Source organism: Pseudophryne corroboree, chromosome 4, assembly GCF_028390025.1.
Source record: "Pseudophryne corroboree isolate aPseCor3 chromosome 4, aPseCor3.hap2, whole genome shotgun sequence".
In the NCBI taxonomy this organism is placed as follows: domain Eukaryota; kingdom Metazoa; phylum Chordata; class Amphibia; order Anura; family Myobatrachidae; genus Pseudophryne; species Pseudophryne corroboree.
The window spans coordinates 535,211,746-535,233,085 of NC_086447.1; the positions used below are offsets into that span (position 1 = coordinate 535,211,746).

The 21,340-nt window shown below is 48.2% G+C and overlaps 1 protein-coding gene across 2 annotated transcripts in view; it reads left to right on the forward strand.

Moving 5' to 3' along the window:
* The first annotated feature begins 401 nt into the window (after positions 1-401).
* The window catches only part of ENPP3 (ectonucleotide pyrophosphatase/phosphodiesterase 3), a 352,328-nt gene continuing 331,389 nt past the window's right edge, over positions 402-21,340 (forward strand). The window contains exon 1 of one of the 2 annotated variants that reach the window (XM_063917307.1): positions 402-668. In XM_063917307.1, coding sequence (XP_063773377.1) covers positions 603-668 — 66 coding nt within the window. In that variant the 5' untranslated portion in view covers positions 402-602. Of the gene's footprint in view, positions 669-6,180; positions 6,586-21,340 lie in introns of those variants that run through there. The other variant, XM_063917306.1, reaches the window with a different exon arrangement.

Genomic DNA, 21,340 nt, shown 5'->3' on the forward strand with positions numbered 1-21,340 from the left:
ACGTTTAGGGCAGAATAGATGGGCCAAGTGGTTCTTATCTGCCATCAAATTCTGTTTACTTACCTGACTCCTAGCATCCTTCTAATGCCTTCATGCAGTTTCATGTAGAGTTTCAGAACCTGTTGGTAGTGTTGGTTTGAGAATAATAATTTTATCAAATTTGAAGAGAAGACACACAAAGTCATATGTGTATAATGCAGATGCCAAGTCTTGCTAATGGAAATAATCTTAGCTAATGTGTAATAAGTAAGTTGACAATATTGTGACTGACAGTAGATGGCAGTAGAGCCACATCAAGGGGTCAGACAGAGTGGCTGGTAAGCACTAAAAGTCGTCAGACTTAATGTTAGGGTAAAGTTGCAGCAGCATAGTTTCATATCTCCTAACATTGTGTTCACTGAAAACAGGATTCCACTCATGCCCACCTGAAAAAGGGCATAGCCTCATCAGGAAGGGGATGAAGCCTCATGGCAAAAACTCATTTACAACTCGGTGGGGGGCTGTCCCAGGCTCTCCCCCTGCACTGTGAATAGATTTATTACACACTGCTCTGTATAAAGCAGCGGTAACAGTGCACAAACTTTTTCCCCTTGTGGGACACTATGGCACACAGGAGGGACAGTCCCATAAAAACGGGACTGTCCTGCTGGAAGCGGAACAATTGGGAGGTATGTAGTTTGTCTTCATTAACCTTTAGAATAACTAGTGATGTAGCCCTACCAGTGACGTGCAGTGAATTCAATGGCCAGGGACGCACTGCTGCACTTACACAGCCTGCAGACAGCACACGTCCAGCCAAGCTGCCCCCTCTCTCACCTTGGTCCTGAGCAGACTTGTCCTGTGCAGAGACCCCCATCTGGGAGAGTGCAGGTGCTGCTGCTGCTGCTGGCTGGGAGTCTGGAGGAGAGGGAAGAGCGCCGGCCGCCACCGCACATACTCTGCTGCCTGGTGGGTGACTCACTCTTCCATCCGCCGGGTCCAGTTACGCCGCATATGGGTGAATGGACAGCGGATCCAGCACTGGATCCACTGTCCAATCACATGTGCCTCGCTGACAAGGGCGTGCTTTTCCTGCCAGCGAGGCACTTGTATAAGTACCGCTTTTCTCAACTTTTTTGAATGGGCTTTTATAGCCTAGAGTGCTTGACCCCGGCCCCCGCTTTATCCCCGTTCTCATTGTCAATGGGAGGCACTGCAATCAGTGCCTCCCAAAGTAATTTAATAGAACAAAATTATTAGATTTAATATAAAGAAGGTACTTATGACACAGAGTATGTGTCATAAGTATCTTCTTTGTATTATTTTGATCATTAATGACAGAGGAGGCACTGCCTCCCCTGACTGCACTTCCCTGCCCTACACATTGGTAGACTCTGTGATATATTTAACTACTAGCTGAATACCCATGCTTCGCTACGGCATTTTAAGAATAATGCCAATCTTTGTCAGACCGCACTTTTGGGCTTCCTGGATTGATGCTGTCAAAATGCTTGTGCAGAGGAGAATAATCCGCCTCCTTCTCTGCCCCGTCCTGCCTTTGATGCTGCCCTGCTCAGTGCTGTAAATGCTGGGACGACAGGCCAAGCTCCGCCGGTTGTATGTTAAATATGTAAGGTTTGCAGGCTGAATCTATTTTATAGGGCCCTAGGTCTCCTTGTTCAGCTTCTCGCTCTCCTTAGGGCTCCTCCTTTGATGTAAAAAGTTAAAGATTTTTGCACAACACTTAAGGTCACTGGAAGAGTTGTTGGTACCCTATACACAGCAAATAAGCAGTTGTTGACTACCAAGCTGTCCAGGAACAGAGCATTGTGTTCTTCCCCCTCCGTGACTTGGTATCGCTGGCAACATGACTCTCCTCTGGACACTGGCGTTTCTATAATGGGTGCAATGGGTGCGGTGCACACGGGCCCCTGGGTCCAGGGGGGCCCACACCGCACCCATTGCACCCATTTTAATACTTACCTTTCCGGAGTCCAGCGCCGGGAGCTGCAATCGCGGTGAAAATCGCCACCAAAATGGCCGCCGCGCATGCGCGGTAGCCAAATTGGTCTCCGGATCATGGCGGGCGCCATGTTTCCAGAGATATGCGCAGTAGACTCCAGCACAGTGCCGGAGTCTACTACGCTGTCTACAGCGCTGTGCAGAGGAGGGGGCCCACCCGGAGGTGCACACTGGCCCCCTCCTCTGTAGAAACGCCCCTGCCTCTGGAGGGGGGAATTTCCAATAATCATCTCCCCCCCATGTAACCTCGATGTGGGTGGAATTTTGAAAAATTTCCCCTGCGTCACAAAGCAAGCTACTGTCCAAATGTCCTTATGGTTCAGGAGATTTTGTGATAAGTCAGTGGTATTAGCTATATATATTTATATATACACACTACCCTTTTACCCGCGGCTTCACCCGCGTGGAAATCTTACCACAATAGGACTATTTTCATTGCGCCCATCTTCAAGTTTAAGTTCATTACCCCTTCAACCCCCCCCCCCCCGTGCCCGCAGCGTGGCGAGCGCAGCGAGCCCGCAAGGGGCTCACTTGCGCTCATCAAGCTGTCAGTATGCCGGCGGTCGGGATCCCGGCGCCGGTATGCTGGTTGCCGGGACCCCGACCGCCGGCAAACCATACTACACCCGCTGATGGGGGCTGAACTTGGACTGAAACGGCATTGGGAGTGTCACTATTCATCTCTGCGACCCCGAAAACTATGGATTTTTACATGTCACCCCCTTCCCACCCCCATCCCTAGGGTTGTCTTACCCCCACAGTATTTTTTTTCCAGATTGTAAGCCATATGTGTACCAAGTTTGGTGTAAATTGCTCCAGGCATTCCAGAGTTATGCTGGAACATGTATACACACATACATACACACATATGTCCATTTTTATATACTGTATATAGATTATTAACATTTATTGTCCAGTGTATGATGTTGTATGTTATATTTTTCTGTGCGAGACTAATAATGTTTGAGATCTCTCCTGTTTTACCCCTTTCAGTAAAAAGTTTATCATTGCAGGTCTTATGTTGTTTCTATGTGAGCTCAGAGAGCCTGAAACGGGCACATTGAGACACAGCGGGGCTGATGCAGACTTGGAAGTAAAGTATGTATATAGTTTACTGCTAGTCATCATCACCACCAATGGGCACTTTCATCTGCCGTATACTAGGTGCTAAAGATATAGGTGCTTATACGGTTACATGATGGTCTACATGTCACACATTTGCATGAACACTCCCTCACAGAGCCTACGTCAGAACATTTCTTCCCACCCTCATTGTTTCGTCTCTTCCCATCCTCATTTGCATGCACAGTGTAAATTCATGCAATATATGCTATGCACAGGTAATACATTCACTTCTCTGCATCAGAGCATGTGTGTTCTTGAATCTAAGCCTTTCTCCACACCATCACAGTGGCTTTCAAATGTGCCTTGGAACCAGATGCATAGAGGACAATAACACAATGACACTTTAATTGGGGGGGGGGCACTCGATATCCTGGCTGTCGGGTTCCTGGCACTCTGCATACCGGCACCAGGATCCCGACTGCTGGGATACCGACAACTATTCTCCCTCTTGGGGTGTCTACGATACCCCTGGAGGTAGAATAAATAGCGTGGCGCACGGTGGCAAGCACAGTGAGCCTGCAAGAGGATCTTCTGCGCTCGCCCTGCTGCCGACATTCCGGCAGTCAGGATCCTGAGCGCCAGTATCTCATAGTACACCCCTTTAATTTATATGCATATGAAATGGACAGAAATGTTACTGTTATTAAACAGATGCTTTCAGATTAAATTGGAATTTATAGAAAATTTTAAAGAACTCAACTTACAGTGATTTTTATGCCCAATTTTAAACCTAACTCATACCTCCCAACTATCTTGGTTAATAGACCTAAAAAGATATCAAGGTAGCAAACCTTGGAGAGAGATAAAGCCATGGGGTTTATTAAGTGGGTGAAATTTGGGCATGGTCAGTTGAAAAGTGGGCATAATTGAATACAAGGCTGTAACTAGGGGTTTGCGAGCAGTGTCACTTCCTGTGGCCCAGGGCTCCCTATGTCACCTGTATTTGGCTTGTGGTGTGCCTGGATGCTCTGGGCAGTGATCTCCTTCCTGTTGCTAGTAATCCTCAGCATGATATCACGTGTTATGGGCAGCGGTGTCAGCCTAGGGCCCTACTCCTGCACTGATTGGGTGGGTCAAGGCAGGGTGTGCATGAATTGGCTAGAGCTTGCTTTGTATGGATTTTGCATGGATAAATGTGATTTAAGCTAACGGGATGTAAATATTAGCAGTTGCTAACATTAATGATAACGTGATTGGAAAGTGATCCTAACGATCACATTTTCTTTGTATTGTGAGTTATTTTGAGCAAGGCCCTTGCAACATCTCTCATATTTTATTGTTCAATATTGTTATTAATATGTGTCCTCTGTTTCTATTGTTTTTTTGTACCAAATATTGCTATTACTTAAGACAAAATGTAAACATAAAGTATCACTGACAACAGAGGCGGAACTACCGCCAGTGCAACCAGTGCGTTGCACTGGGGCCCGCCTCTGTCCAGGGGCCCAAAGCATGTAATGAGTCAAACTGACTCATTACATGCCGCTGTGTGCTGCGGGCAACCGCTGCCCGCAGCACACAGCCGCCCGGATAGAGAGGAGAGGAGCGCAGCGGTACAGGGGAGAAGGAGGAGGAGAGAGGTGGAGGAGGGAGCCGCAGCAGCGCTTTGTTACTGGTGGAGGCGCTGCTGCTGCTGTCCCTCTGCTTCACTATAGGCTGTCTTCCGAGAACAGCCTATAGTGAAGCAGAGGGACAGCAGCAGCAGCGCCTCCACCAATAACACAGCGCTGCTGCGGCTCCCTCCTCCACCTCCCTCCTCCTCCTTCTCTCCTGCCCGGGAATCGTGACCAGAAGCTGCACCGAGGAGCCTGAGCCAGCGGAGAGGGTAAGTATAATTCTTTCTTTCTTTCTTTCTTTCTTTCTTTCTTTCTTTCTTTCTTTCTTTCTTTCTTTCTTTCTTTCTTTCTTTCTTTCTGTCTTTCTTGGGACTGTCTGCCGTAATGTGTAAAAAGGGTGAATCTGCCTGCCGCAATGTGTAAAAATGGGGAATCTGCTTGCCGCAATGTGTAAAAGGGGGAATCTGCCTGCCGCAATGTGTAAAAAGGGGGAATCTGCCTGCCGCAATGTGTAAAAATGGGGAATCTGCTTGCCACAATGTGTAAAACTAAAAAGTGGGAATCTGCCTGCCGCAATGTGTAAAAAGGGGGAATCTGCCTGATGTAATGTGTAAAAAGGGGGAATCTGCCTGCCGTAATGTGTAAAAAGGGGGAATCTGCCTGATGTAATGTGTAAAAAGGGGGAATCTGTCTGCCGTAAGGTGTAAAAGGGTCTCTACCTGGTGTAGTGGTGCTACTGTGCGGCGTAATTTGAATAATGGAGACTACTGTGCACCGTTTTATGAATTGGTATTATTTTGTGGTCACACCCCTTCCCCATGAAGCCACGCCACTATGTATTTTTGCGCGCGCCTACGGCACGCAATGCCCCTGTTTTGCATGCAGGGGTGGGGCTCCGATCCCGTTTCTTGCACACAGTGCTAAAATGTCTAGTTATGGCACTGTTGCTAGGTATCCATTTCTCTGGCCCTGAGCAGGTCCCCCTCACCAGATCCTCTCCAGGGGTGAGGGGGTTGACTTGGATGGGATGGGGGGGCCCAAAGCATTTTGTCGCACCTGGGCCCACCGCTCACTAGTTCCGCCACTGACTGACAAGTGTACTATATTTTGACAGTACATTTCAATCAAACCAATAATATATATACTGTACAAAACTTTAGCATCAACTGATGAAGCAAACGGTAAATAAGCAGGATTTAAATGTATGATTATCTTATTGAGAAAGTAACAGTTGTGAGTGAACTGCATTATTTCACAATACACTGAGTGAAATGGTGGAATGTCAATTACAGTAGCCATGAACTCCTGTTTGACAAGCGCTTTCAGGTATTACAGTAATGTACTGTAGGTCATTTTCACTGTCACCTCTATGGGGCGCAAGCAAAAATAAGTCGTAGTTCTTTCCAGCAATATTCTATTACGTAGGTCTTGTTGCAAATAATTAAATCTGTCCCAATGAGTTTTAATGTTTGTATTTCAATTGGCTGTTTATCAAGGCATTACTGGAGGCAAGTGGAACACAGTGGGGAAGATATAAAACTGTATTATCTTAGATTGTACTATGCCTTCAGTTAATAGGAAAAAAAGTTAATCTATTCAGCATTGCTGCAATCTTCATAGATAAAACTGTTAATCTTTGACCCTTAATATGTTTTTGTTAGTATCTTCCCAGTGTCTCGCTATGTGGTTACACCTTTAGGGATTTCTTTGCAAGAGGAAACAAAGATTAGTTTGCATTTCACAAGCTATTCAGAGTAGGTAGCACCTCTACTGTAACTGATGTTTGGCAGCTGCAGGAAAGCAGCAGTAACTACTCATTAAGAAAATGGATTCGACTGTACGTTTAAATATGGAAGAGCCTGTTAAAAAAAAGCGAGTGAATAAGTATAAAATAATCTCTGGGGTAAGTGCCAAGAACTTTTTGTTATGATATTTTATTAGAATAAGACCAGGTGTGTACATTTATTTCTCTAGATTTATACGGTAAGTGAGCTATAAGGTTGATACTGTATTCTTAGGTAGTTTTAGGATTTTAGCAATCTACACATTGAAAAACATATATGTAGTACCATCTTCCTTAATACAGAGACTAAGGGGTTTATTTATGAAGAGTCGGTTAAAACCTGATACTTCTGAGTGTGTTTATTATGCACGATAGTTAATTTAAAAGGGCAATGCTTTTACTAGCAAGACACAGCTAGTAAAAGCATTGCCCTTCTAAATAGCAGGCATCAACACGCTCAGAAGTGTCAGGTTTTACAACGCGACTCTTCATAAATGACCCTAAAGATTTGTAGATTTATTTATTTATTTATTTATTTTGAGGGGGGGGGGATTAAAAAAGGTTAATTTATTTTGCAACTCGCACAATAATGTTTTCCAATTTCACATGTTTATTTACTCCATGCTTGAAGCTTCTGAAAAATTAATTTGCAAGGTTCCTATTGCGTGTTAAACTGTCCTGTGCAAGATACTGTATTATACATAGATGGAATAATTTGATGTCTGAAAGATCCCACCAATATTCTTTGTTCATGTCTATTGAAAATTATAATGAACTTGATAAGAGCCTGTTAGAGGTCCATGGCTTATCATGACGCTTGTTGTTACCTAATTAGTATGCAACAAACTCCATTAACATGGGTTAATATTCAATTAATTTTATTCATTGTTTTATGAATTCCAAAAATATACATTATGGGTTCTGTTTTATCATTTGTACTTTTAAGGAGGTGGCTATTTGATGTTCTGTAGTATGGGGGTCATTCCGAGTTGATCGTAGCTGTGCTAAATTTAGCACAGCTATGATCATTCACACTGACATGCTAGTCCGCCCCGCATGTCAGTCCGCCCCCCCCCGGGGAAGTGCAAAGGCATCGCACAGCGGCGATGCCTTTGCACCTCAAGAGTAGCTCCTGGCCAGCGCAGCTTTAGCGTGCTGGTAGAGAGCTACTCATCTCTCCCCGGCACGCAGCGGCTGCGTGTGACGTCACGCAGCTGCTGCGGCCCACCCCCCCTGTTCGGTCCGGACACGCCTGCGTTGGCCGGACCGCACCCATGAAACGGCAGCCAAACGCCGCTGTTCCGCCCCCTCCCGCCCAGCGATTGCCTCTGCCTGTCAATCAGGCAGAGGCAATCGCATCCCTGCTACGGTCTTCTGCCGCCTGGCATGGGCTGGCGTACTACGGCGCCGGCACATGAGCAGTAGGGACCGGTTTGCTCTGCTGCATTAAAACGCAGCGAGCGAAAGGGTCAGAATGACCCCCTATATTCTGACCAGGTCCATCATCCAATCAGAGCTCACGGACAGGCAGCGGCAGCTGCTGCCAGACCGCAAGCTATGACTGGCTGACAGACTGGCAGCTGATTTCATGCAGGGGGGCGCCGGAGACGGGAGTGAGGGGAAGGAGAGGCACAAGCTGCGCTGTCCTCCCCTCACACAGAAGCAGTGGCGCGGCAGAGGTGGAGGCACCAGCAGGGGGAAGTCAGCGGCGGTGAGCAGCACTACACGGTGCACGTGTATCTGGCTCTGTGGAAGCATTTTATGTGAATCTGGCACTGTGGGGGGCACGTGTATCAGGCACTGTGGGAGCATTTTATGTGTATCTGGCACTATGGGGGGCACGTGTATCTGGCACTGTGGGAGCATTTTTTGTGTATCTGGCACTATGGGGGGCACGTGTATCTGGCACTGTGGGAGCATTTTTTGTGTATCTGGCACTGTGGGGGAGATGTGTATCTGACACTGTGGGAGCATTTTATGTGAATCTGGCACCAGGTCTTAAAGTGGTCCCGTAGAGGTGGTGGAATTAATTTACCCCGCCACCTACCACCCCCTCCCACCTCACATAAGCAGAGCCAAGGCCAGTGCTAGTGTTTTCATTAACCCCCTGCAAACTGTAAATTAGTACCCTATTTCCAATACTTTATAAAGGGACATTGATTTCACAAAGATGCAGCGTGGTCACACGATAGTACCCCCAATTCAAATGACACCACACAGTAGCACAATCTTATTCACATTACACAGCATGTAGTGCCCCTGATTCATATTACACAACATAGTAATGCCCCTTATTATGGTTACATCACTCAGTAGTGCCCTTTATTCATGATGCATTACACAATGGTACCCTTTATACACGTTATGCCCCACAGTAGTGCCCGCAGTGATTTGCGGTGGGGTGAGGCAGGTGAGACAGAGCCCTTCCTGTCATACTAATGTTTGTGCCAGAGTTTTGACTGTATAAAGTATATAAAATATAAAGAATAGGTTTGAAATATCTTCTTTATATTGTTCTAATTATTTTTGTAGCCAAAACTCTGGAGTAAAAATTATCTTTTTTTTCCGCACATCTCTGATCAAAACTCACCAAATTTCCATGAGTTTATACTGCTGCACCTGTGTATAATGCCCAGATGTACACGTTGGCTCATATATTGTGGGTAAATATGGTGCTAGCTAGTGCCTCCTGAGCCATTTAGCTCACCGCACGTCCCTGAGTGCCTGGTATATACAATGCCCACAGTAGTATCCCTTATACCTAATTCCCACAATAGTAGTGCCCCTTATACATAATGCCCACAGTTGTAGTGCCCAACAGAGACAGTGTGTGTGAGTACCAGGAGGGGTGGGCTGTAGATGGAGGAGGACCATGGATCCACCAGGACCCGAGGATGGGGGAGGTGGTTACATCTCATCAGTAACACTAGCGCCGCCTGCTACATCGATTGATGTAGGTGATGGGACGGGCTTTTCTGTAGGAAAGACTGTGCAGGACAATGGAGGAGGTGCAACTAGTTCCCCGTACCATTACAGGTGGTGGAACCCAGTTCCACCTCGTTCCCACCCACTTTAACCCCTGTATGGCACTGTGAGTGACACCTGTGTATCTGGCACTGTGGGAGCATTTTATGTGTATCTGGCACTGGGGGCACCTGTGTATCTGGCACTGTGGGAGCATTTTATGTGTATCGGGCACTGTAGGAGCATTTTATGTTACTGTGTTTTATGTGGCACTGTGGGGACACGTGTATCTGACAATGTAGGGGCATATTATGTGTATCTGGCACTGTGGGGACATGTGTATCTGACAATGTGGGTGTTAGGATCTCCTGCTCTGTGCTGCCACGTCGCCATGGCAACCGGGAGGCAAGTGTTAGCGAAGTAACCTGAGCGCAGCTGATACTCCGGTCCGGGTTTTTACTGTGTAGTGGTTACAGGCTCCGTGCACGGCAGGGAATCCGGCGCTGGTTTTGTGCTCACAGTCTGTGAGGTCTGAGTGGGGCGTGGACAGCACCTGCTATATAAACCATCCTCTCAGGCTAGGCAAATGCTGCTGAATCTTTGTTTGTTAGTCAGTTCCAGAGAGTTAGCTAGTACTGTGTGACTTTGTATTTACTTGTTGCTTACTGCGAATAGGCCTTGGGATTCGGTACTTCATTCTGCCAATCCGGACCTAGCAGTAAGACTGGAGTCAGTTGTTTGACCTGCTGGGGTTCTTTTGCTATTCTGTGAACCCAGCAGGTTTGCGGCTGTACTCTCAGACCTGCTTGCTTAATCCTCCCTCACTGTGCAGGGCGTCCAGGTGTCAGTTTAGTGGCAGTAAGCTGAACCTGTGCCCTGCAAGGGGGGTTAGGATTGTGGATACTCTCCTTGTGTCTATATTTCTATCTCTGACCAAGGAGTTTATTCCCACACCCGTTGGTAACCCTTTGGGGTTTTTTCTGTTGCTCTTAGCAACATAATTTCAGGTGCTCCACATGTTAAATCACTACACCTCGCTTCATTGTCCGCTCTATTCCATCTGAGCATTCCTGACACTAGGGAGACACCCAATTCCTGAGCCTTTGGGCTTCTCCGTTCACTTTGTGTTTATTAGTTATTCCATCACCTCCTGTGTATGTTATGTTATACTGTCTGTGAGTTCGTTTGCTTCGCTTCCCTCTCTGTTCATACACCGGTATACTCCTGTTAGCACTGGTGTGCGTAACATATTCAGCAGCCCTACTCCTGTTGAAATTTTGTGGGACTATGGAGCATACCCCTCAAAATACTTTGCAACAGGTGGTCGATCAGGTGCAGGTCCTGACTCGACAATTTAATGAGATGTCCATTAAAATGAACACCCCGCAGGCCGCTAGCGGAGCTCCCGCAGCAGCAGCGGCAAGTTCAGGGGCTAAGGAGCCGAAAGTAAATCTCCCGGATCGTTTTTCTGGAGATCGCTCGCAGTTCTTTTGTTTCAAGGAGAGCTGTAAGCTATATTTCAGGCTTAGGCCCCAGTCTTCTGGGTCGGAGATTCAGCGGGTGGGCATGGTGATTTCCTTGCTACAAGGAGACGCACAGGTCTGGGCATATGGGTTACAGCCTGACTGTCCATCACTTAAAAGTGTTGATGCTTTTTTTACGGCACTGGGCATTTTGTATGATGACCCTGACAAGATGGCTTCAGCCGAGGCTCAGATTACGGTTCTTAAGCAAGGGCGACGGCCAGCTGAGGTTTATAGTACAGAGTTTCGGAGGTTGGCTCATGATACCCAGTGGAATGACCCAGCCCTGAGAAACCAGTACCGAAGGGGCCTTTCTGACCAGATAAAGGACCAACTGGTACAATATCCCTCGCCTGATAGCTTAGATCAGCTCATGCAGTTATCCATCCGGGTGGATAGACGGCTGAGAGAGCGTAGGCTTGAAAGGGAGACCGCAGTTTCCTTTTTTCCCAAGGGAACCTCAGACTCTGAGGAATATTCCGAGGAGCCTATGCAGATTGGGGCTACCCGCCTCTCCTCGCGTGAGAAGACGCGGAGGAGACAGCAGGGTTTGTGTTTGTACTGTGGGAATAAAGGTCATGTTGTAGTATCATGCCCAGAAAAACCGGAAAACTTCAGGGCCTGAGGGTGATGGGAAATATCCTGTCAGGCCAGAAGTCAGAATTTCCCAAAAAGACTTTTCTCATTCCGGTGACTTTGGAGATCCTCGGTCAAACTGTCAAGACTGAGGCCTTTGTTGACAGTGGGGCCGATGGGGTTTTCATGGACCGTCAATTCGCCCTGGAACACTCTGTTCCCTCAGTACCTTTGGCATCAGAGATTGAGATCTGTGGGTTAAACGGGGAACCATTGTCCCAGGGTAAAATTACCTCCTGCACCAGCCAAATTCCTTTGTTTATTGGAGCCACACACTCTGAAAAATTGTCTTTTTATGTGACTGTCTGTTCTTTTGCCCCATTGGTTTTGGGGTTACCCTGGTTAAGGGCCCATAACCCTCAATTTGATTGGGTCTCTGGGGAGATTCTTAGTTGGGGTAGTGATTGTTTCAGGAGTTGCTTGAGCCTTCCAGTCAGGCTCTCGCAGCTAAGTTTGCCAGGATTGCCAGGATGTTATGCAGATTTTGCGGATGTGTTCTCCAAAAAAGTTGCGGAGGTACTACCTCCCCATTGCCCCTATGACTGTGCCATTGATTTGTTGCCGGATGCTAAGCTTCCCAAGAGCAGGTTGTACTCCCTGTCACGTCCTGAGACTCAGGCTATGGCAGAGTACATTCAGGAGAACTTGGCTAAGGGATTTATCAGACCCTCACAGTCCCCAGTTGGGTCGGGGTTCTTCTTCGTGGGTAAAAAGGACGGTTCGTTGCGACCCTGCATCGACTTCAGGGAATTGAACCGTATCACGATTAAAAACTCGTACCCACTGCCTCTCATTTCGGTTTTGTTTGACCAACTTCGTACTGCCACCATTTTTTCTAAGATTGACCTACGCGGTGCTTACAATCTAATCCGAATAAGAGAGTGGGATGAATGGAAGACTGCCTTTAATACCCACTCAGGGCATTATGAATATTTGGTGATGCCTTTTGGGCTCTCTAATGCCCCAGCAGTCTTCCAGGAATTCATGAACGATGTGCTCAGGGAATATTTGGATAGATTCTTAGTTGTTTATCTAGATGACATCCTAATCTTCTCTCATTCCCTGGAGGAACATCGGAAGCATGTACGCTTAGTCCTCCAGAAACTCAGAGACCACCAGCTTGGGGCGAAGCTGGAGAAGTGCGAGTTTGAAGTCCAGCAAATCGCATTTCTAGGGTATATTATCTCCTCAGAAGGTTTCCAAATGGAGGGTTCTAAGGTACAGGCAGTCCTGGATTGGGTGCAGCCCACTAGTTTGAAGGCGCTTCAGCGTTTTCTGGGCTTTGCGAATTTTTATAGACGGTTTATCGCTGGATTTTCGTCTATAGTGGCCCCCTTGGTGGCACTCACTAAGAAAGGGGCGGATGTTGCTCACTGGTCTTGTGAGGCCAAAGCGGCCTTTGCCCGTCTCAAAAGGGCATTTGTCTCGGCCAAGGTGCTGCGACACCCAGATCCAGAGCGTCCTTTAGTGGTAGAAGTGGATGCCTCTGAGATAGGTATTGGGGCAGTGCTCTCTCAGATGGGGGTGTCTGATAATCGCCTTCATCCCTGTGCTTACTTTTCCCGTAAATTTTCGTCTGCCGAGATGAATTATGATGTGGGTAACCGGGAATTGTTGGCTATAAAGGATGCACTCGGGGAGTGGAGACACTGGCTTGAGGGGGCTAAGTTTGTGGTCTCAATTCTCACCGACCATAAGAATCTGGCATATTTAGAGTCAGCGAAGCGGCTCAATGCCAGGCAGGCACGATGGGCTTTGTTTTTTGCTCGCTTTAATTTTTTGATAACATATCGCCCTGGGTCAAAAAACATCAAGGCTGATGCGCTCTCGCTGAGTTTTGCTCCAGTTCAAGAGACCACCGAGGAGCCATTGCCCATTGTGTCCCCATCATGTATTAAAGTGGGCATTACCCAGGACCTCTTGTCATTAGTCCTTAGAGCACAGGAGCAGGCTCCTCCAGACCTTCCGGTAGGTCTCGTTTGTGCCTCCTAGGTTAAGACAGCGAGTGTTCCTGGAATTCCATGCCAAGAGGTCGGCAGGGCATCCGGATATTGCCAGAACTCAGGAGTTGCTGTCTAGGGCGGTGTGGTGGCCCTCGGTGGCTAGGGATGTGGATCAGTGGGTTCGGGCATGTGACGTTTGTGCCCGAAATAAAACTCCTAGAGGGGTTCCTGTCGGCCTATTACATCCACTCTCTATTCCGTCTAAGCCATGGAGCCACATTTCCATGGATTTTGTGGTGGACTTGCCCAAATCCTCGGGGATGACAGCCATTTGGGTTGTCGTTGACAGGTTTTCGAAGATGGCGCATTTCGTTCCACTGGTTGGGTTGCCATCGGCCAGACGCCTGTCTGAGTTATTTATGCAGCATGTTGTGCGCCTCCACGGGTTGCCACTTGATGTGGTCTCTGACCGTGGATCCCAGTTTGTGGCCAAATTCTGGAGGGCATTTTGTTCTGATCTCCAGATTTCTGTGAGCTTGTCGTCAGGCTACCATCCACAGTCTAATGGGCAGACTGAGAGGGTGAACCAGTCCTTGGAGCAGTTCCTCAGGTGTTATGTCTCCAAGTGTCATACTGACTGGGTTGCTCATCTGTCCATGGCGGAGTTTGCCTATAACAACGCGGCTCACTCTGCTACAGGGATCTCTCCCTTCCTTTGTGTGTATGAGCATCATCCTAAGGCCAATTCTTTTGACCCCCTGGATTCCACGCCTGGTGGTTCCTCTGTTGTTTCTGTCCTTAGGGGTATTTGGAGGAAAGTGAAGAAAGCCCTTGTGTCTGTGTCATTAGTGACCAAAAGGGTTTTTGATAAGCGGAGAAGACCCTGCAGCTTCAAATTAGGAGACTTCGTCTGGTTGTCCACCAAGAATTTGAAGTTGAGACAGCCATCTCATAAGTTAGGCCCCCGGTTCATCGGCCCTTATAAGATCACCAGGGTTATCAATCCGGTGGCATTTCAGTTAGATCTGCCCCGTTCATTGGGTATCAATAAAACATTTCATTGTTCCCTTTTAAAACTGGCGGTTAGTAATCCTTCTTCCAGTGGAAGACCTTCTCCTCTTCTGAAACGGGGTCAGAGGGAGTTTGTGGTTGAAAGGGTTCTTGACTCCAAGATGGTTCTGGGTCGGCTGTCATTTTTGGTGCACTGGAAGGGGTATGGCCCGGAGGAGCGGTCGTGGGTGCGCAGTTGTGATCTTCATGCCCCCAGACTGATATGCTCTTTCTTCTCGCAGTTCCCCAATAAACCCGGTGGTAGGGGTTCTTTGACCCCTCGTCAGAGGGGGGGTACTGTTAGGATCTCCTGCTCTGTGCTGCCACGTCGCCATGGCAACCGGGAGGCAAGTGTTAGCGAAGTAACCTGAGCGCAGCTGATACTCCGGTCCGGGTTTTTACTGTGTAGTGGTTACAGGCTCTGTGCACGGCAGGGAATCCGGCGCTGGTTTTGTGCTCACAGTCTGTGAGGTCTGAGTGGGGCGTGGACAGCACCTGCTATATAAACCATCCTCTCAGGTTAGGCAAATGCTGCTGAATCTTTGTTTGTTAGTCAGTTCCAGAGAATTAGCTAGTACTGTGTGACTTTGTATTTACTTGTTGCTTACTGCGAATAGGCCTTGGGATTCGGTACTTCATTCTGCCAATCCGGACCTAGCAGTAAGACTGGAGTCAGTTGTTTGACCTGCTGGGGTTCTTTTGCTATTCTGTGAACCCAGCAGGTTTGCGGCTGTACTCTCAGACCTGCTTGCTTAATCCTCCCTCACTGTGCAGGGCGTCCAGGTGTCAGTTTAGTGGCAGTAAGCTGAACCTGTGCCCTGCAAGTGGGGGTTAGGATTGTGGATACTCTCCTTGTGTCTATATTTCTATCTCTGACCAAGGAGTTTATTCCCACACCCGTTGGTAACCCTTTGGGGGTTTTTCTGTTGCTCTTAGCAACATAATTTCTCTATCGTCCTAGTGGATGCTGGGGTTCCTGAAAGGACCATGGGGAATAGCGGCTCCGCAGGAGACAGGGCACAAAAAGTAAAGCTTTTCCAGATCAGGTGGTGTGCACTGGCTCCTCCCCCTATGACCCTCCTCCAGACTCCAGTTAGATTTTTGTGCCCGGCCGAGAAGGGTGCAATCTAGGTGGCTCTCCTAAAGAGCTGCTTAGAAAAAGTTTAGCTTAGGTTTTTTATTTTACAGTGAGTCCTGCTGGCAACAGGATCACTGCAACGAGGGACTGAGGGGAGAAGAAGTGAACTCACCTGCGTGCAGGATGGATTGGCTTCTTGGCTACTGGACATCAGCTCCAGAGGGACGATCACAGGTACAGCCTGGATGGTCACCGGAGCCGCGCCGCCGGCCCCCTTGCAGATGCTGAAGTCAGAAGAGGTCCAGAATCGGCGGCTGAAGACTCCTGCAGTCTTCTAAAGGTAGCGCACAGCACTGCAGCTGTGCGCCATTTTCCTCTCAGCACACTTCACACGCAGTCACTGAGGGTGCAGGGCGCTGGGGGGGGGGCGCCCTGGGAGGCAAATGTAACCTATATAAAGGCTAAAAATACCTCACATATAGCCCCCAGAGGCTATATGGAGATATTTAACCCCTGCCTGGATTCACTAAATAGCGGGAGACGAGCCCGCCGGAAAAGGGGCGGGGCCTATCTCCTCAGCACACGGCGCCATTTCCTCTCACAGCTCCGCTGGTCAGGACGGCTCCCAGGTCTCTCCCCTGCACTGCACTACAGAAACAGGGTAAAACAGAGAGGGGGGGCAAATTTATGGCGATATTTTGATATATATAAAGCAGCTATAAGGGAGCACTTATTATAAGGCTATCCCTGTTATATATAGCGCTTTTGGTGTGTGCTGGCAAACTCTCCCTCTGTCTCCCCAAAGGGCTAGTGGGTCCTGTCTTCGTTAGGAGCATTCCCTGTGTGTCTGCTGTGTGTCGGTACGTGTGTGTCGACATGTATGAGGACGATATTGGTGTGGAGGCGGAGCAATTGCCAAATATGAGGATGTCACCCCCTAGGGAGTCGACACCAGAATGGATGCCTTTATTTATGGAACTACGGGATAGTGTCAACACGCTAAAGCAGTCGTTTGACGACATGAGACGGCCGGACAATCAATTAGTGCCTGTCCAGGCGACTCAAACACCGTCAGGGGCTGTGAAACGCCCTTTGCCTCAGTCGGTCGACACAGACCCAGACACAGGCACTGACTCCAGTGGTGACGGTGACGAATCAACCGTATTTTCCAGTAGGGCCACACGTTATATGATTTTGGCAATGAAGGAGGCGTTACATTTAGCTGATACTACAGGTACCACTAAACAGGGTATTATGTGGGGTGTGAAAAAACTACCTATAGTTTTTCCTGAATCAGAAGAATTAAATGACGTGTGTAATGAAGCGTGGGTTGCCCCTGATAAAAAGCTGATAATTTCAAAGAAATTATTGGCATTATACCCTTTCCCGCCAGAGGTTAGGGAGCGCTGGGAAACACCTCCTAGGGTGGACAAGGCGCTAACACGCTTATCTAAACAAGTGGCGTTACCCTCTCCTGAGACGGCCGCACTGAAAGATCCATCAGATAGGAGGATGGAAAATATCCAAAAAAGTATATACACACATGCAGGTGTTATACTACGACCAGCTATAGCGACTGCCTGGATGTGCAGTGCTGGGGTAGTTTGGTCAGAGTCCCTGATTGAAAATATTGATACCCTGGACAGGGACAATATTTTACTGTCGTTAGAACAAATAAAGGATGCATTTCTTTATATGCGTGATGCACAGAGGGATATCTGCACACTGGCATCACGGGTAAGTGCTATGTCCATTTCGGCCAGAAGAGCTTTATGGACGCGACAGTGGACAGGCGATGCGGATTCAAAACGACATATGGAAGTTTTGCCGTATAAAGGGGAGGAGTTATTTGGAGTCGGTCTATCAGATTTGGTGGCCACGGCTACAGCCGGGAAATCCACCTTTCTACCTCAAGTCACTCCCCAACAGAAAAAGGCACCGACTTTTCAACCGCAGCCCTTTCGTTCCTTTAAAAATAAGAGAGCAAAGGGCTATTCATATCTGCCACGAGGCAGAGGTCGAGGGAAGAGACAGCAACAGGCAGCTCCTTCCCAGGAACAGAAGCCTTCCCCGGCTTCTACAAAAGCCTCAGCATGACGCTGGGGCTTCTCAAGCGGACTCGGGGACGGTGGGTGGTCGTCTCAAAAATTACAGCGCGCAGTGGGCTCACTCGCAGGTAGATCCCTGGATCCTGCAGATAATATCTCAGGGGTACAGGTTGGAATTAGAGACAGATCCACCTCGCCGTTTCCTGAAGTCTGCTTTACCAACGTCCCCCTCCGAAAGGGAGACGGTTTTGGAAGCCATTCACAAGCTGTACTCTCAGCAGGTGATAGTCAAGGTACCTCTTCTACAACAAGGGAAGGGGTATTATTCCACTCTTTTTGTGGTACCGAAGCCGGATGGCTCGGTAAGGCCTATTCTAAATCTGAAGTCCTTGAACCTGTACATAAAGAAGTTCAAGTTCAAGATGGAGTCACTCAGAGCAGTGATAGCGAACCTGGAAGAGGGGGACTTTATGGTATCCTTGGACATCAAGGATGCGTATCTCCACGTTCCAATTTACCCCTCACACCAGGGGTACCTCAGGTTCGTTGTACAAAACTGTCACTATCAGTTTCAGACGCTGCCGTTCGGATTGTCCACGGCACCTCGGGTCTTTACAAAGGTAATGGCCGAGATGATGATTCTTCTTCGAAGAAAAGGCATATTAATTATCCCATACTTGGACGATCTCCTAATAAGGGCAAGGTCCAGAGAACAGCTAGAGATGGGATTAGCACTGTCGCAAGAAGTGCTAAAACAGCACGGGTGGATTCTGAATATTCCAAAATCCCAGTTAATGCCGACAACTCGTCTGCTGTTCCTAGGGATGATTCTGGACACGGTTCAGAAAAAGGTTTTTCTCCCGGAGGAAAAAGCCAAGGAGTTATCCGAGCTTGTCAGGAACCTCCTAAAACCAGGAAAGGTGTCTGTACATCAATGCACAAGAGTCCTGGGAAAAATGGTGGCTTCTTACGAAGCAATTCCATTCGGCAGATTCCACGCAAGAATTTTCCAAAGGGATCTGTTGGACAAATGGTCAGGGTCGCATCTTCAGATGCACCTGCGGATAACCCTGTCTCCAAGGACAAGGGTGTCTCTTCTGTGGTGGTTGCAGAGTGCTCATCTATTGGAGGGCCGCAGATTCGGCATACAGGATTGGATCCTGGTGACCACGGACGCCAGCCTGAGAGGCTGGGGAGCAGTCACACAAGGAAGAAACTTCCAGGGAGTATGGACGAGCCTGGAAACGTCTCTTCACATAAACATTCTGGAACTAAGAGCAATATACAATGCTCTAAGCCAGGCAGAACCTCTGCTTCAGGGAAAACCGGTGTTGATCCAGTCGGACAACATCACGGCAGTCGCCCATGTGAACAGACAGGGCGGCACAAGAAGCAGGAGTGCAATGGCAGAAGCTGCAAGGATTCTTCGCTGGGCAGAGAATCATGTGATAGCACTGTCAGCAGTGTTCATCCCGGGAGTGGACAACTGGGAAGCAGACTTCCTCAGCAGACACGATCTTCACCCGGGAGAGTGGGGACTTCATCCAGAAGTCTTCCACTTGCTGGTAACCCGTTGGGAAAGACCAATGGTGGACATGATGGCGTCTCGCCTCAACAAAAAACTGGACAGGTATTGCGCCAGGTCAAGAGATCCGCAGGCAATAGCTGTGGACGCGCTGGTAACGCCTTGGGTGTACCAGTCGGTGTATGTGTTTCCTCCTCTGCCTCTCATACCAAAAGTATTGAGAATTATACGGCAAAGAGGCGTAAGGACGATACTAGTGGTTCCGGATTGGCCAAGAAGGACTTGGTACCCGGAACTTCAAGAGATGATCACGGAAGATCCGTGGCCTCTACCTCTAAGGAGGGACTTGCTTCAGCAGGGTCCCTGTCTGTTTCAAGACTTACCGCGGCTGCGTTTGACGGCATGGCGGTTGAACGCCGGATCCTAAAGGAAAAAGGCATGCCGGAAGAAGTCATTCCTACTTTGATTAAAGCAAGGAAGGAAGTAACCGTGCAACATTATCACCGAATTTGGCGAAAATATGTTGCGTGGTGCGAAGATCGGAGTGCTCCGACGGAGGAATTTCAACTGGGTCGATTCCTACATTTCCTGCAATCAGGATTGTCTATGGGTCTCAAATTGGGATCTATTAAGGTTCAAATTTCGGCCCTGTCGATTTTCTTTCAAAAAGAATTGGCTTCAGTCCCTGAAGTCCAGACCTTTGTTAAGGGAGTGCTACATATACAGCCTCCTGTGGTGCCTCCAGTGGCACCGTGGGATCTCAATGTGGTTTTGGACTTTCTAAAATCTCATTGGTTTGAACCACTAAAGAAGGTGGATTTGAAATATCTCACATGGAAAGTGACCATGCTTCTAGCCCTGGCTTCGGCCAGGAGAGTGTCAGAACTGGCAGCTTTATCTTACAAAAGCCCATATCTGATTTTCCATTCGGACAGGGCAGAACTGCGGACTCGTCCGCATTTTCTCCCTAAGGTGGTGTCAGCATTTCATCTGAACCAGCCTATTGTAGTGCCTGCGGCTACAAGTGACTTGGAGGACTCCAAGTTACTGGACGTTGTCAGAGCATTAAAAATATATATTGCAAGGACAGCTGGAGTCAGAAAATCTGACTCGTTGTTTATATTGTATGCACCCAACAAGATGGGTGCTCCTGCGTCTAAGCAGACGATTGCTCGTTGGATCTGTAGCACAATCCAACTTGCACATTCTGTGGCAGGCCTGCCACAGCCTAAATCTGTAAAGGCCCACTCCACAAGGAAGGTGGGCTCATCTTGGGCGGCTGCCCGAGGGGTCTCGGCATTACAACTTTGCCGAGCAGCTACGTGGTCAGGGGAGAACACGTTTGTAAAATTTTACAAATTTGATACTCTGGCTAAGGAGGACCTGGAGTTCTCTCATTCGGTGCTGCAGAGTCATCCGCACTCTCCCGCCCGTTTGGGAGCTTTGGTATAATCCCCATGGTCCTTTCAGGAACCCCAGCATCCACTAGGACGATAGAGAAAATAAGATTTTACTTACCGATAAATCTATTTCTCGGAGTCCGTAGTGGATGCTGGGCGCCCATCCCAAGTGCGGATTATCTGCAATAATTGTACATAGTTATTGTTAACTAATTCGGGTTATTGTTGAAGGAAGCCATCTTTCAGAGGCTCCGCTGTTATCATACTGTTAACTGGGTTTAGATCACAGGTTGTACGGTGTGATTGGTGTGGCTGGTATGAGTCTTACCCGGGATTCAAAATCCTCCCTTATTGTGTACGCTCGTCCGGGCACAGTACCTAACTGGAGTCTGGAGGAGGGTCATAGGGGGAGGAGCCAGTGCACACCACCTGATCTGGAAAAGCTTTACTTTTTGTGCCCTGTCTCCTGCGGAGCCGCTATTCCCCATGGTCCTTTCAGGAACCCCAGCATCCACTACGGACTCCGAGAAATAGATTTATCGGTAAGTAAAATCTTATTTTCAGGTGCTCCACATGTTAAATCACTACACCTCGCTTCATTGTCCGCTCTATTCCATCTGAGCATTCCTGACACTAGGGAGATACCCAATTCCTGAGCCTTTGGGCTTCTCCGTTCACTTTGTGTTTATTAGTTATTCCATCACCTCC